Source organism: Rhinatrema bivittatum, chromosome 7 (genome assembly GCF_901001135.1).
Source record: "Rhinatrema bivittatum chromosome 7, aRhiBiv1.1, whole genome shotgun sequence".
NCBI lineage: Eukaryota > Metazoa > Chordata > Amphibia > Gymnophiona > Rhinatrematidae > Rhinatrema > Rhinatrema bivittatum.
Window position 1 is genome coordinate 83,350,403 of NC_042621.1, and position 14,762 is coordinate 83,365,164.

The 14,762-nt window shown below is 40.1% G+C and overlaps 1 protein-coding gene and 1 long non-coding RNA gene across 2 annotated transcripts in view; both read left to right on the forward strand.

The window, feature by feature from the left end:
- SLC6A2 (solute carrier family 6 member 2) overlaps positions 1-14,762 on the forward strand; it is a 415,085-nt gene that overhangs the window by 295,651 nt on the left and 104,672 nt on the right. The window contains exon 12 of the mRNA XM_029608577.1: positions 2,227-2,355. Within this exon, the coding sequence (XP_029464437.1) occupies positions 2,227-2,355 (129 nt within the window). The remainder of the gene's footprint in view (positions 1-2,226; positions 2,356-14,762) is intronic.
- Positions 5,022-9,653, forward strand: LOC115095206. Its single transcript, XR_003857721.1, has 3 exons — positions 5,022-5,147; positions 7,195-7,587; positions 8,335-9,653. It is a non-coding gene; the product is annotated as an uncharacterized LOC115095206 (long non-coding RNA).

Here is a 14,762-nt window from a genome sequence, read left to right on the forward strand (position 1 = left end):
TTTGGGGTTTTTTTGGCCCATTTGAAAATATGAAATCCATGCAAATAAACTGTGAAGACAATAGCTATATAACGGCCTTTTCATTTATGATATCCTGGGAAGTCAGTTGTAAAAGAACCTTGCATGCTCAGCACATTTTGCAATCTCTCATTCTGAAAGCAGTAATACCGGGGAGCATATTCATTAAGCTAGGGAGTGGATAAGTTATTCAGATAATTTCTTCCATCTATTCAGCGGGATAACTTTGCAGAGTATATTCAGCGGAAGTGGTCATACTGGACCGAGCACCCCCACTCTCCCCATCCTGCGACAGCTCCAACTGTAAGCGAGGTCTTCTCTTACCCATTCCAGACACTTGCAGTATTGCTCCGACAGCTAAGCAATGCTGGTAGCTTATGCAACTGGATGGCCGGCGCCAAAGATGGCGCCGGCCATCCAGTTGCTCCTACCATGTGACAGGGGCCGGCCAATAGCATGGATACCCTGTCACATGGTAAGGGCAAAGGGCCATCGGCGCCATTTTTATTAGTGGCAGCCGACGGCCCGAGAGCGGGAGATCGCTCCCCGCACCCCCACTGGACCACCAGGTAATTTTAAAACATTTTTGGGGGGTCGGGAGGGTGGGGGAGGCTAAGGGGTCAGTTTTAAAGGGTCAGGGTGGGTTTTTTGTTTATCGGATCGGGCGCAGCCAATAAACAAAAAACCAATCGGGCCGGACGATAAAAATTATAAGATTTGAATTGGAACCGAACCGATTCCGGTTCCTATTCACATCTCTAGTATCAATTATGAATTTTCCACTACGCAAATGAATTTTACAATTCTCCAAGGTGCCTCCCTCTCACATCCTAGTCCAGCTACAGTTTTTCTAAGCATTAGAGAACGAGAAAAGTCAAACTGGTCTCACAAAGCTCCTCACACTGATTGGGATTAGATTCATTCATTTGGTGTTCGATGTCATTTGTGACGACATATTGATTGGGTGAGCCAATACTCTCCAGTGGAACTGAGGGAATTTGTGCTTCTCTTGCTAGCATGAAGGTGCTTTTGTTGAAACCAAACGAGTTAATGAAATTTCACATTTTGTTTCATTTTGCTTTTACAATTTAATGAAAGAAAAACAAACAATTTGTTTTATTTTTGTTTTATTTTTTTTATTTTATAAAGTTGTCCAATCCTTGCCCTCCTGAGAAAACAAATAATCTCATGTGCCCTTTCCCAGTGCTCCCAGCATCCCCTGTACGCTCTTACCCCTTAGTCTTTAGAATCCACTTATATCTTCACAGGACTGTAGCAATCATCAGTTGCTTCTACCCCACCACTGCTGCTATTTCATGTGATGCCGTCACACCAAGATCAACAGCATTATTATTTTGTTCCTTACACAATAGCTTTGGCCTGAGTCTGGTGGGAGCCATTTTATTCGGAAGAAGGTAAAAATGGTACCAGCCTCGGTCTGCCAATGTCATTTGAAAAGGTAGCAGTGGCAGGCAGGAGCAGCCAGGGATTTCTTCTGTCATTCACTCCTGCTCCATGAGGATTTTAAATGGATTTTATAGCCCTCATGGAGTAAGAAGGTTTGGAGGAGCCGGCCGAGGGTGGGGGCATGCCGAGGAGATGGAAAACGTTTTGTGGCAGATCACAGATTGGACATCTTTTTTTTTTTGTTTGTTTCATTTCATATTTGTGGGGTTTTTTCTTTTCAAATTAACAAAAGAAAAGAAAAAATGAAACAAAAAAACATGGTTTAGGCAAATTTTGTTAAAATATTTGAAGAGGAACAATTTGCTGAACAGCACACTGTACTTGTCTGGTGTATTGTGGATATACTATGCACCACAGGACTCTGTGTATGGCTCTTTTTTAAAGTCTTATCTATAAGCTGTTTGTATTTTGGTCATAATGTTTTAGAAATGCATATAAAGTGTATCATAGACGTGGTTGCTTGACAGTAACTGTTATGTTGCAAACACATTATGATAACTTAATTTCATTATCTAAATAGCTTATTTTCAATAGCAGCATGCATACTGAAATATAGTAATACTGTGCAGAAAAGAAATAAAACCGTTATAGTGCCTATAAAATGTGTGATGTTTTTCCCAACTCCCTTGAGATATCAGTATGCAGAGAATCAAACAGAACTGCAAGACACCATGTTAACACCTATTTGTGAAAAATGCCAGTGTCATACTATAATGCAGCTCTTTAATTGTTTTCCCTCAGATGGGTGGAATGGAAGCTGTAATTACAGGAATAGCAGATGATATAAAATTTCTGAAACGGCACAGGAAGATATTTACGTTCTTTGTTTCATGCGGCACTTTCCTGCTGGCTCTGTTGTGTATAACCAATGTAAGTATGAGAGTGCTGTTTTGGAAAGCTGCATTAATTAAAAGATACTGTAATCTCTGTCAAATACAGGCAAACCAACAATGACATATTCTCAGGGGTCTAACTGCAGAGAATTTGCTATTATATATGTTTTTGTAGTGCAATAGATCATCTGTCTTTTGTGAATGCTGCACCACAGTCTACTTAGCTAGTGGATCATGGATCATTTTTTGGGATTTCTGTCACTGCAAACATTTTTTTATGTTCCTGGTCTGTGGATAATAAAATGTTGATCTGAATGATTTCTTTAAATTCACATATAGGACTGTGCATGGGCTTTGAGGAATCTTTGCCCCCTTCTTCTACAGGGTGAGAGCACTATGAATCAGCCCTGGGGTTTCTCTCAGTCCAAGAGTCAAGTTTGCTTTGGTATCTCTTCCGCAATGCAAGGATCAAGAGGGGTCTCTTCTTCATAAGGGGGAAAAGTATTTGATTGACCAGGGTGAATCCCTGCCTCAGCTCTCTGTAGAGAGATATCCTTTTCTAGCCTATGGAAAACAGGACTTTTCCAGATAAAAAATTAATATAATCTGACAAGTTGTGAAAATCTTGAGGCCTGCTCAAAAACTTTTAAACTAAAATATTGTATCATTCAGCTCAGTAAAGTTTGACGTGCATGTGAAAATAAGTCTTAGTGTATTGTGCAAAATATTTTACCGGGGGCATGTTAAAACCTTTCCTCCATAGCATGGGCACGGTAATAATCAGAACATTAACACAATAATCAGTCCACATTAGCCATTACATGAAATCACCCATGCAACCAGCCTGAAATGAAACGATCAATTAGCAGGGGTAATTTCATTTCACCAAAGAGAAATGTGATGGCTAGCTGGAGACGCCCCTGCCTCCCTCTTACCCCTCACCAAAATGAAAAGAATCTAATGGTCTGCCTGTTCTCCCCTCCCCCCATCTCCTAGCCCATTCCCTACCAAAGAGAAAAGCCTAGATGGCCTGCCAGACCCCTTACCTCCCCTCTTCCCTGGGCAGTGCACCCCCTTTCCTCCTTATGAAGATTCCAAAATCTGAAAGGCATACGAGAGAGAGTGAATCTCTCCCATCCCACTCCCTGCATTTTGAAAATTGCACCAGCTCAACTCTTGCATCATTTTGCTCGAGCTGGCCATTAAGCCCTTTGCCCAGGAAAGGAAGATATGGGCCAGTTTTCAAGGGGGATTTCAAGACTTTCCAGGCCTGTAAGAAATGTAACATCTAGTCCTATTTAGGTATTAAATGTCCAGGCTTTACCAACCAATGAAAAATAGCAAGTGTGAAGAGCATACCATGATATTTCCTATGGGATCGGTAACGCCTCGTATACTACTATTACTATTCAGTACTGTACAAAAACACATGAGATGGTGCTGGCTCAGTAGAGCTTACAATCTAATCATTTGCATATTAGACTCTTTCATCTGCATACAGAAAAGCACTAATTTTAAGGGGACTATCATAATGTGCACATTAAATCCTAATGAAGATAATTTTCAAAGGAGGGAAGATAACTTTCAAACAATTGCACATGATCCCATATGCATGTGTAAATGGGATCATGCATTCATGCACATGTACTTTATATCGTGCATGCAAATACATGTGCTCGATCTAAAGTATGCACAATTTCAACATTAATATTGTACATGTTTTTTACCATACATTTGTGAGTGGTTTGTATTTTTTATGCAAATTTGTGTGTCCTGTCCACATGCAAACTTCAGCGAGTCACAACTTAAGTAATACAATCCATAAAATTACTAAACTAAACTTTCAGTTCTTCAGGGGCATGTTATAGCAGCAATACTGAGTCCGGCATGCCAGCCCAACTTCACCACCAGTGACGTCGCTTGCCTGGCATCCCTGGTGGTGGAGCATGAAAGAGACCTCTTCCCCATTCCTGAGGTGTGCCGTAACTTTTGGCGCAACAAAGAGGCCTGGTTCACACCATATTTAGCCGTGGTGCTTCCTCTCACATGGGGTAAGTAGAATGTGGATAGTGGGGGTAAGGTCAGGTTGGGAATGTATGGAGGAGGCACTAGTGGGAGCTCAATGTGACCTACAAATAGGGAACTTGGTATGTCTGGATACAGTAACATTTATACATGCCATTGATAGCATTATGTATGTACATGTGTTCCCAATGTAATGTTAGGTAGGAGTTAAATAGTTAGCAAGGATGACAAGGGAAGATTAAAACTGATGGTTGCAAGTATAGTAAAAGTGAAATTATGAGCTAAATCTTCCTACGGGACATGTCATAGATTTAATGGTGGCCCCTATAGCAGAGGAAATCTATGGCCTTATTTCAGCAGGAGACATTCGGCCATTTTGCATGGTTCATATTGCTCCCCCAAAGCTATGTCTTCTATGGAAAGGGATATTCCCACTTGATGGAGTGCTCAACTTGCTCCCTCATGAAAAGGGGTGGTATGATGGTTCATGGAGCTTCCCTGTTCAGGGGAACTTTCGGGCCTGCTGGCAGCATACAGTTTCTATATGCATTAAGAGAATGCAAACAGCCATGCTACACACTTCAGACTTTAATAGAATACATTGATACATAACAATGTGGAGGTCTGATTAGCAGCCACAAAGTACACTCATCTCTGTCATCCTATTTCTTTGCATAGATTGAGGACCTGAAGAGGACCCAGGAACTGCACTGAAAAAGCCAAGGTGGCTGGACCGGTTGAGAGCCAGGCAGGAAGGGGCCAGAGATAAGTTCAAAATATGGCCATTTGGAGGATTTTCACAAGGTCTGTCTATGTCCTGTTTTCATCCCCATCCATGCTATAGGCCAACCACTCAGCATAATCCTATCTCTGGCTTGAGCTTAAACAAACCCTTGTGCAATATTTGTATACATTGGCAATTATCTGGGTCATGAGTAACCCTGTCATGAAGTGTTTCTTGTATGACACTCTCAGGCCTAGCTGGAAAACGTTCACGGTCTTTGCACCCACTCCTACATTTATTTCCAATGAAAGTACATGGCCCCTATTCTAAACAGCTATGTACTGCCTCATGGCCCTTGATCCCTTGGTATGTAGCCTACAATCCAAAGCTTCTAACCATGACACAGTGACTAACTCTGAACCTATATCACAAGCAAGGTACCATCAAATAAAAATACTGCTGAAATTAATATTCTGTATATCAAGGCATCACTTTTATGATGTGTGTCCCATACCTAGGAGCACGTCTCTTTCCATAAGCCTGTCCCAGAACAGGAATGCCATTTAATTGCCTTTATGATTGTGTACATCACACCCTGCACCATGTGAGCACACAATATGACACAATTGCTAATCTCTTCAGAGGTGACATCTCCTCATAGAAACATAGAAATAACAGCCTAAGTATGTCCTGAAGATTTGGTTGAGAATCCCTTGTCTAAATTATTTCTGCACTGATGAGAAGAAATAATACATGTATACCACATTAATAAGGGGACTTTACATATTACAACTTACAAGTTATCCATCTAAATTGCATGTTTTTAGTATATTCAGCCCCTTATCTGTCTAAATTAAAGCCAGATAAGTCATTATTCAGCTATAACTTAAATGGATAAAAAAAGAGCATTCTGGGGACATTCCAGAGCATGCTAAAGTATCCAGCTAATTTAGCTGGATATAATTGACATTTGACTAAGTTCTCCAGCCTTCTTATGCTAGATAACTTGCTACTTATCTGGATATCTTCAAAAGATATCTGGGTAAATAGTACTGTCAAAAAATTGTAAAAAGTAGTTGTAAAAGGCCTATGGCATGATTTTTAGCCTTCTCCACAAACATTCCATAATGCCCACCTCGCCATGCACCTCCTACTCCAAATTCCCTTTTAAATTTAGTAAGAAAATGTGCTATGTTAAGCGGATGATGCCCCTTCCCTGGGTCTAGCAAAATTATAAAGTACTGTTAGCCCCTCCCACCCACAGTTAGCACCTTCACCCCCTCCCCTGCATTCTGTACCCCCATCCCCCTGAAGCACAGAAATCTCTGCTGGGAGCGGGATATCAACTTCAGCATAGCTTCTGTCAAAAGATAGTGCTGGACGTATACATTGCATACAGTCTGTAGTTTATACCTCCAGTACTAGGTTTTGATGGAAGCTGTGTGGGTAAATGCATATCCTGCTCCTGTGTTTCAGGGGGATGGGGAGAGGGTCTGGAATGAGGCACACCACATTTTTAGACTGGGGGGGTTGGATGGGAGGAACTTTTAGCATCAGTACTTTACCATTGTGATAGATCCAGGAAAGGAGCGAGGGGGGTACTACCTGCTGATCACAGCATATTTTTTGCTAAATTTAAAAGGGAAAAGGGGGCACATGGCCCGACTGGGTATTATGGAAAGGCTTAAAATTTGCACACAGACCCCTTATTACTTATTCTTTTTTAATTTCTGACGCACTACCTACCTAGATATCTTCTGAAATTTTCTGGATAGTAGCAAGTTATCTGGCCACACAAGGCTGGATAATTTAAAAAAAACCTAAATGGCTATATTCAAACATAGCTGATTAGGTTTTTTAGTTGCCCAATTATGAAAAGCTGGATAACTGTAGTCAAGTATATTTGGCGGGATTTTTATCCCTCTGAATATACAAGATAAGTTATCCAGTTAACTTTAGCCAGATAATTGGTCCAATAACTGACCTACGGAATAGAAACCCCTTTAATTATATACAAGTGTAATATATTCCTGTATAAGCCATACTTCCATATAAGCACAAATACATGCAATTTACAAGCATCTGCATGTATAAGAGTCAATACGATGCATGTCTTCCTATTTGCAGCATATCCCAGAGGAGTGGGAGCACTTTTACGAAAGCCCAACTTCCTACCAAAGGAGGTGGACCTTTTTGTCCATGATGTCATGAAGGTCCAGCATCTCCTGTATGGCCTCCTGTCCAGGAAAGTGAGATACTAGAAGAAGGAGCAGCTGTGGGAGAAGATCTGCCACCAGTTAAATGAGGTCTATCACAACAACCGCAGTGTGAAAGACATGAACCACAAGTGAAAGGACTTCTGACAGCTAGTGAAGAGGAAGTAGGCCAGGATGACAGCTGAGGGGCCTGACAGCCATGTCAACTTCACCAGAGTTGAATGGTTGGTGCTCATCACCATTTTGTATGCAGCTGTGGACAGAGTTGGCAGATTGGACACCTCTCAATCACAATGCCAGCAAGGTGAGAATTGTATTTAGGAAATTCAGATAAAGTGTGCTTATGGGATGATTTCATGTATATGTATATCTCCCCATAGTTAGATATTATGAGATCCTCATCCAGTAAAGATCCTGGGCACTTGGACACACTGGGAAGCCGAAGTAGCACCCTAGGCCTCCTGACATGGGATTTCTGTACAGGGTAAAAAGATGATATTATATTATCCATAATGCATTTGTAAGCACTGACAATTGTCCAGCCTCTTTGTTAAACTATCCAATAAAACAATCTGTACACCTATAGTATAGAAGCATTAGAGCTTGATGGCTTTGAAATGATGGTGTTAGCAGGAACCTTTTTGGTCTCATATAGTCGCAGTCTATGTATCACATAGAAACTACTGGAACCCTCTTTCCTGTCACCTCCAGACTCACAACACTGGACAACTCTTTGAGACAAACACTACTTCACCTCTGTGAGTTTATTCTCCAGTTCAGACCACCTAGAACCAGTAAGCTGCCCTTCTAAAGAGCCACATCATTTACTGTGTCCTCTCTCTCTTTGGTATAGCATGCTGGTGTTTGACCAGTGTTTCCAGGGTATATATATCTGTACCATAGCAATGCTTTCTAGACAACTAGTGGTGTAGCAGGGGGTGCTATATGAGGGATCATGAAGCATTTCTCTTAAGCATAAAGAAAGGTCAATTGAGTGTGAAGAGAAATACCCAAACTGCATGTTTTTTTTTTAAGTATGTTCTATTTTCAGTGTTTCAGGGGAGCAGCCTGGTGATGAGTAAGATGGGCTGGGACGAAGTGGCCAATGAAGGGCAAGTCAATACTCACATGTGCTGCCTGATACCTCTGAGGAGGAGACGGAGATGGAAGAGAGAACATCAGAGGAGCAGCAACAGCCTGAGGAGGAGGAGATCCAATAGGCAGCTACTCTTGCACAGTCTCCAGATCAAGACTAGCTTGAAGATGACCATCTGGAGGGCAGTTTGTCAGAGGAGGAGCTCATCTCTGCTCATGAAGAGAAGGCTCAGCGTGGCATCTGATGAACATCAATGCCAGAATGGTGAAGGAGATAGTGGGAATCTGCATGGAGATGCATGGCCTCCAGAAGGCTGAGAGGGAGTAAATGCAGAGCCTTAGAGATGTTGTGCATGAAGAGATATGGGGCATTCTTTAGGCAATAGACATGCAGATTGCAGTGTGGAAGGAGATGCTTCAAAAGATGTCCCTCTTCTAGCCATAGGCTTTACCCCTCCATACTTTTTCATAGCTCCCTGAATGCAGTCCCCACCACCCTTTTCAATACCAAGAACTTGGATGACATCTCCCTAGGCCAAAGTTCCACCTCTGCCATTGCCTGCTAAATATATGCCTGCACCACTGCCCATCATACTGCTACCTCCTGCAATACTCACACCACCACCATCACAATCATAGAAAGATGCTCCCACCTCTCCCAGGGAATAAGTGGCTGAGAAGACAAGGCCCATCACAGCTGCCAAGCTTTCTTCACGGCTCAATCGAAGCCCTGCAGGAACCTTCCTCAGCTATGCTGATATGCTATTGCCCCCAGGTCCTGTGCCCTCCAAGGGCAGCATCAGTACAAATAGAACAGCATTGTGGAGGAGTTTCAGAATTGGGCAAGCTAAGGCAGCATATTTTCTCTAACCCACAAAATGAGGAAAGCCAAGGAAGTGCTAACTATGTTGTACATGTAAACACCCTTGGGCACCAAGCTATTTCAGGTACTGTCAAGTGGGTAGCCAGATGGTAAGGCTATTGGGATTTCTGCTTTAAAAGATGGTATGGAAATAGTTTTAACACCCTGAGTATTTTCATCAGAAAATAAATCAAAATAGAAAAATGACCTCAGAAGCACTTCTATAATTACATTAAAGAATTTTATTTTGCTAGGTTCTTCACATCTAGAAACAAGTATAATTATTGAACAGAATAAACATTTCCATAGAGAAATGATTTTGCTTCTGATGCACAAAACAATTTTGCATATGTGACACTCTAATTCTTAAATACAGTATCTGAATAGAAACCAGTTCCTGTATAAGAATTACTCTTCACCAAGATATTATCGAAGATACTATCAGGTATGTATTTCTTTCATTCAGTACTTCTTAATAAGAACAAATGTTGAATTCTTAACTTCAGTTCAAGAAAATCTGATTCTTTTTGTCAACCTTTTACCATTACAGACTCTCCAGGATATTCTGGAGTCCTCCAGGGTTCCCTTCAGGTAAGAATGAACAGTTTTACTCTGTAACCTGATTTAATTCAATGACTATGACCTCTTGTCTGTCCATGTGTGTTTTATTTACTAGTGCAATTTATCAAAATTGTGTCACAGTTTGTTGGTGCACACTTATCTTTGATTTATTTCTGAGTAATACATTTTGAGAGCGTTGCTTGTGAATGCTTGGGTGGAGAGCACTGACCCAGGAATGATATGAAGCTTTATTGGCTTGTGATTGAAGAATAGCTCAGGCTGCTTCTTGGCACAGACTGGACCTGGTCTACCACTCTTTACCACGAAGTCTCAGGATACAAGGGTTTAAATAACTGAAACCAAATCAATAATAAAGACTAACTTCCTCATGCCTCAAATCTTCCTCAGGCTATTATGTTGCTGGTGTGTATCAACTAAATGAGACTGTAATTCTTGCTAATAGAAATCAAAAGATAATAATTTCAACCTTGTCTAAGGTTTCAACCTTGCCTAATTTGTGAGAGAACTCACAAATTAGGAAAAAAATGTAATCACTCTATCACGTTCCATTCTTATTTACCAATAAAGACAGGAACAAGTTATAGGACTTCTATATTCTAAATCATTCCAAAGATTTTTTCTTCTAAGGAAACAACACAGCTCTTTATCTACAGGCCCTGGGACCAACACTACAACACCTTTATCTACAGGTGGCGTGTACACAATCTAAAGTCTGTGGGACTTTGTGATGTATTTTTCTCTGAGGTAGTATGCATTTTCAGTTAAATCCACTCAGAATCATTCTAGACCTCTGTAACAGGAACCTGTAACCTAGTCTCTTCCTGCAGTCTTCAGCTCAGCTCTGCTGCAGTTTTACAATATGTTTTCTGAAAATCCTCAGCAGAGCTCCTTACTCTTCTGAGGTCTTTTAAGGAAATAGTACTTTTCTCCTTCAGTAAGCATTATCCTCCTACAAAGCACTTAAAAACTCATTGACTAAGGAAACAAGCTAGCAAAATAACTTTTAGTACATTCAAAACATTCTTTTAAAGTAAATTATTTCTCAAATCTTTCTGTGCTTTGTTCAATTTAGTACTGTTACACAGATCTGATCACCCAGCTGCTTTGCATAAACACTGAGGTGGTCTAATATTACTGTGGTATTGCCATGGCATTGTCTATGGGATGATAAGGAGTTTTCCTTTTTTTTTTTTTTCCCCTCTGAAAGCTGTTTGACCAGTTTTAACATTGCCCATTAAAATGAAACCAATAAAAATAACTCCACTTGCATAGTTCAAAATCACACCAAACTTTCAGGTTAGTTTCTGAATAAAATTAACAGTTAATATGGTCATGAAAGGACACAGGACAACTATTTTAACACTTAAGTTAGCAGACTATTTTAAACTTGTATAGAAGATCCATAACATGAACGTTAAACTTTATTCTATAGTGTCAATCTGAGATTATTGCTTGTGGACTTTCAATTGTCTTTAAAATTTAATAGAGTATGGCAATATACTTAAGAACAATAAACCTCTGGAGGAAATATTTTTAAATATGTGAAACAGTACCTCAGTATGCTATGTTCTGTTGAAGGAGATTATATTTGATTTCTTGTGTAAAACAGAGAGTAGTAGACTAATTGCACCTTTTAAATCAATGCTGCAGGCATGTTCAAATAAATACAGATTTCCATCTGGTAGATTTTGTGGAAATCTTTCTGGCTTTGGTATAAAAAAATCTTTGATAAAGTGTTTCTTTAAAATGTTCAGTTTATGACAAAATCAGTGATATAGATCAGCAGATTTTGCCATAGATCTACAAAGATTTTCCCAGAAATAATCTACAGTTGATTTTGCTACTAACAACACTATTTATTTCATATATTTTTTGCAAAATTCTAGGATATACTTACTTATCAAAAAATAGAAGTTCATACATCCTTATATCTAATAGAGAGAATTTATTGCAAGTTACATATGAGAACCAAATAACAATTCTGCACGTGTTTATTTTATGATACAGAGAAATATCCAGTAAAGAATAGATGGAAACTCCCATATTCTTAGATGTGGCACTTCCCAGAGGCAGTTGGGTATCCAAGTCTACTGAGGGAAAGACTATTACAATAAAGCTTTGTACCATTCTATCTCTATTCTAAATCTAAAATGTTACATTAACCAGCTAGCACTGATGATCAGTGCCAGCTGGCTACTTGGCAGACCAAATTTAGGAACTGCTATATCAGGCCTAAATCTGGATGGCAACCCTCAGCCCTCTCATCTCCTAGACAGCCCACTTTCAAAAGAAAAGGTAAAGCAAGACAGAGACAGTGCCTTCATCTCCTAACCTACTGACCATCCCAATATAGAAAATATAATGGGGTGACAGCCCCTTCATCTTACTTTTTGTCAGCCTTGTCAATATAGAAAATATTAATATACAAGTGAACCCACAGAGTGAAAGACCAAATTTAAATATACAAAAATTAATTCTATAAACAACAGTGTAGTGCTCTCATAAATGTTTAAAAAACATTTTAAAAGTGAATAATAACTGCCATAAATGGTACTGGGGCTGCACAAGATGTTCTTGTGTCTTACTCCCATTACATGTACCTGAGTGATTTAATCATAGTTCATAGAGAATAATCAGTGCTTGTAGATTCATCCTTCATAACCACTCAATTTTTCAAGCATATTTTTTCTTTGCGATTTACAAATTCTTAGCTTACTATGAGTGTGACTTTACTATGAATCATAAACTCATACTCATCTTTGGCATATTGTAATGCCTTCAAAGTCCTCTTTAGTATTTAAAGAACTGATGTTTTCACAGTCCTTGATTATTCATGGATGGTGTATACAATGCCTGACGCTGCAGCATTTCAAATCAGTGATTCTTCTTCAGGGGTAATGCTTCATCTTGTTCATGTATCAGTGTTTCCAAAGGAGATTTAATTTAAGAAGCTGTTGGACAAAGTAATAAAAATTAAATAAAAATTAATAAAATGCCATATAAACAGCTCTTGTAGATATTATCCTTTTTTAAATTAACAAACACAAATACTTAAAACAGACTAGAATTATACTTAAAACAGACTAGAATTATAAAAACTTGGAAAAATAGAGATTTCAAAACATGCAATACAGAAATTCAGAAGAATATCACTAAGAAAGCATTCTATAATATGGCTAACTTTAAATTTTTCAACTTAACTGGCCACTAGAACAGGTAGCAATGTGCGTCTCCTTACAATCAGTTCTGACTAAGGAAGTTCTTGATGACCCCTTGCAATGCACTATGAGTCACTTAACCCAAAGGAGAAAGCCCAATACAGTCTCTTATAGACATATATATAAACCCACAGGCTCTCACACAGACAAACACACATACAAGATCTTGCAGACACAAACACACAGGCACACAGTCTCTCACAGACATATACACAAAGCCACAGGCACTAACACAGACACACAAGCTCTCACATACACATACGCACCCAAACACACATGGCCTTCTCTTTGGGCCATGTCCCACCAACTTCCTCTTCACTCACGACCACGCTGACCTCCTCTTCACTTCAGGCTGCGGCGGCATGGGGTCCACCAAGGCCCTACTGGCCTCCTCTTTATTTTTGGCCCGTGGTGGAATGGGGTCCGCCAAGGCCCTGCAGGCCTCCTTTTTGCTTTGGGACATGATGGGATGTGGCCTGCCACAGCTCCACTGATCTCCTCTTTACATTAAGCCATGGCAGAATGAGGTCTGCCATGGCCCCACTGGCCTCCTCTTCACTTCAGGCCATGATGGGATGGGGATCGCCATGACCCCACAGGCCTCCTTTTTGCTTTGGGTCATGTCAGGATAGAGTTTGCCATGGCCCTGCCAGCCTCTTCTTTACATCAGGCCGTGGCAGGATGGGGTCTGCCATGGCCATGCAGGCTTCCTGCACTGGAAAGGAGTGAACTGTGTGCGCCCACATGAAAAGTTGTGCACAAGCATACATGTGCATTCTAGAGCTACACGGATGCACAAGCACAGAACTTTTCCTGCGCACACATGTAACTTAGAGAGGTAACATTAGTGGTGGTGGTCAGTGGCAATGTTGTTCTGGGGGGAGAGCCAGGGAAGATGCGATAGCTTCCCAAGTTAGTGGTACACGGCACACTCCATTTTAAAGATGGTTGTGCCTGGCACCACTGTGCACTATGGCAGTGAGGGCACTGTTTAAAATTGCCATCCTTGAGGCCCAAATAAAATGTAATCCATACTTTAAAAAAAATTAAAAGAAAACTAAAATGACTGCTGTCATGATTTAGTAGTGAAGTAAGAGGCAATTAAATCCAAAAAGATATCATTTTAAAATGGAAAGCAGACGCAAATGAGTTAAAAAGGGAAGAGCATAAGCATTGGCAAGTTAGAGATATAAAAGTAATTAAGAGATAATTTGAAAAGAAGCTTTCCATAGAAGTAAAAAGAAGTAGCAAAAACATTTTCAAGTACATTCAAAGCAAAAAGCCTGTGAGGGAGTCTTGGACCACTAGATGACCGAGAACTAAAAGGAGTTGTAAGGGAGGACAAGAAAATGGCAGAAAAACTAAATTTATTATTTGCATCTGTCTTTACAAAAGCATTTTTGATGATGATGACTCTGTGAGACTAAACAACATGACTATGAAACTGGAGGATGTAATAAATCAAATTGAAAGACTAATGAATAACAAATCGCTGGGACCAGATGGTATTCATTAAAGAGTTCTGAAGGAACTAAAAAATTAAATTGCAGCCCTGGTTCTGTTGATTTGCAACCTATCATTTAAAACAGTCATGGGACCAGAAGACTGGAGGGTGGCCAATATAACACCAGTTTTTACAAAGGGTTCCGGGGTTGATCCTGGAAAATATAGACCAGTGAACCTGATCTCTATGCTGGGCAAATGGTCAAAGCTATTCTTAAA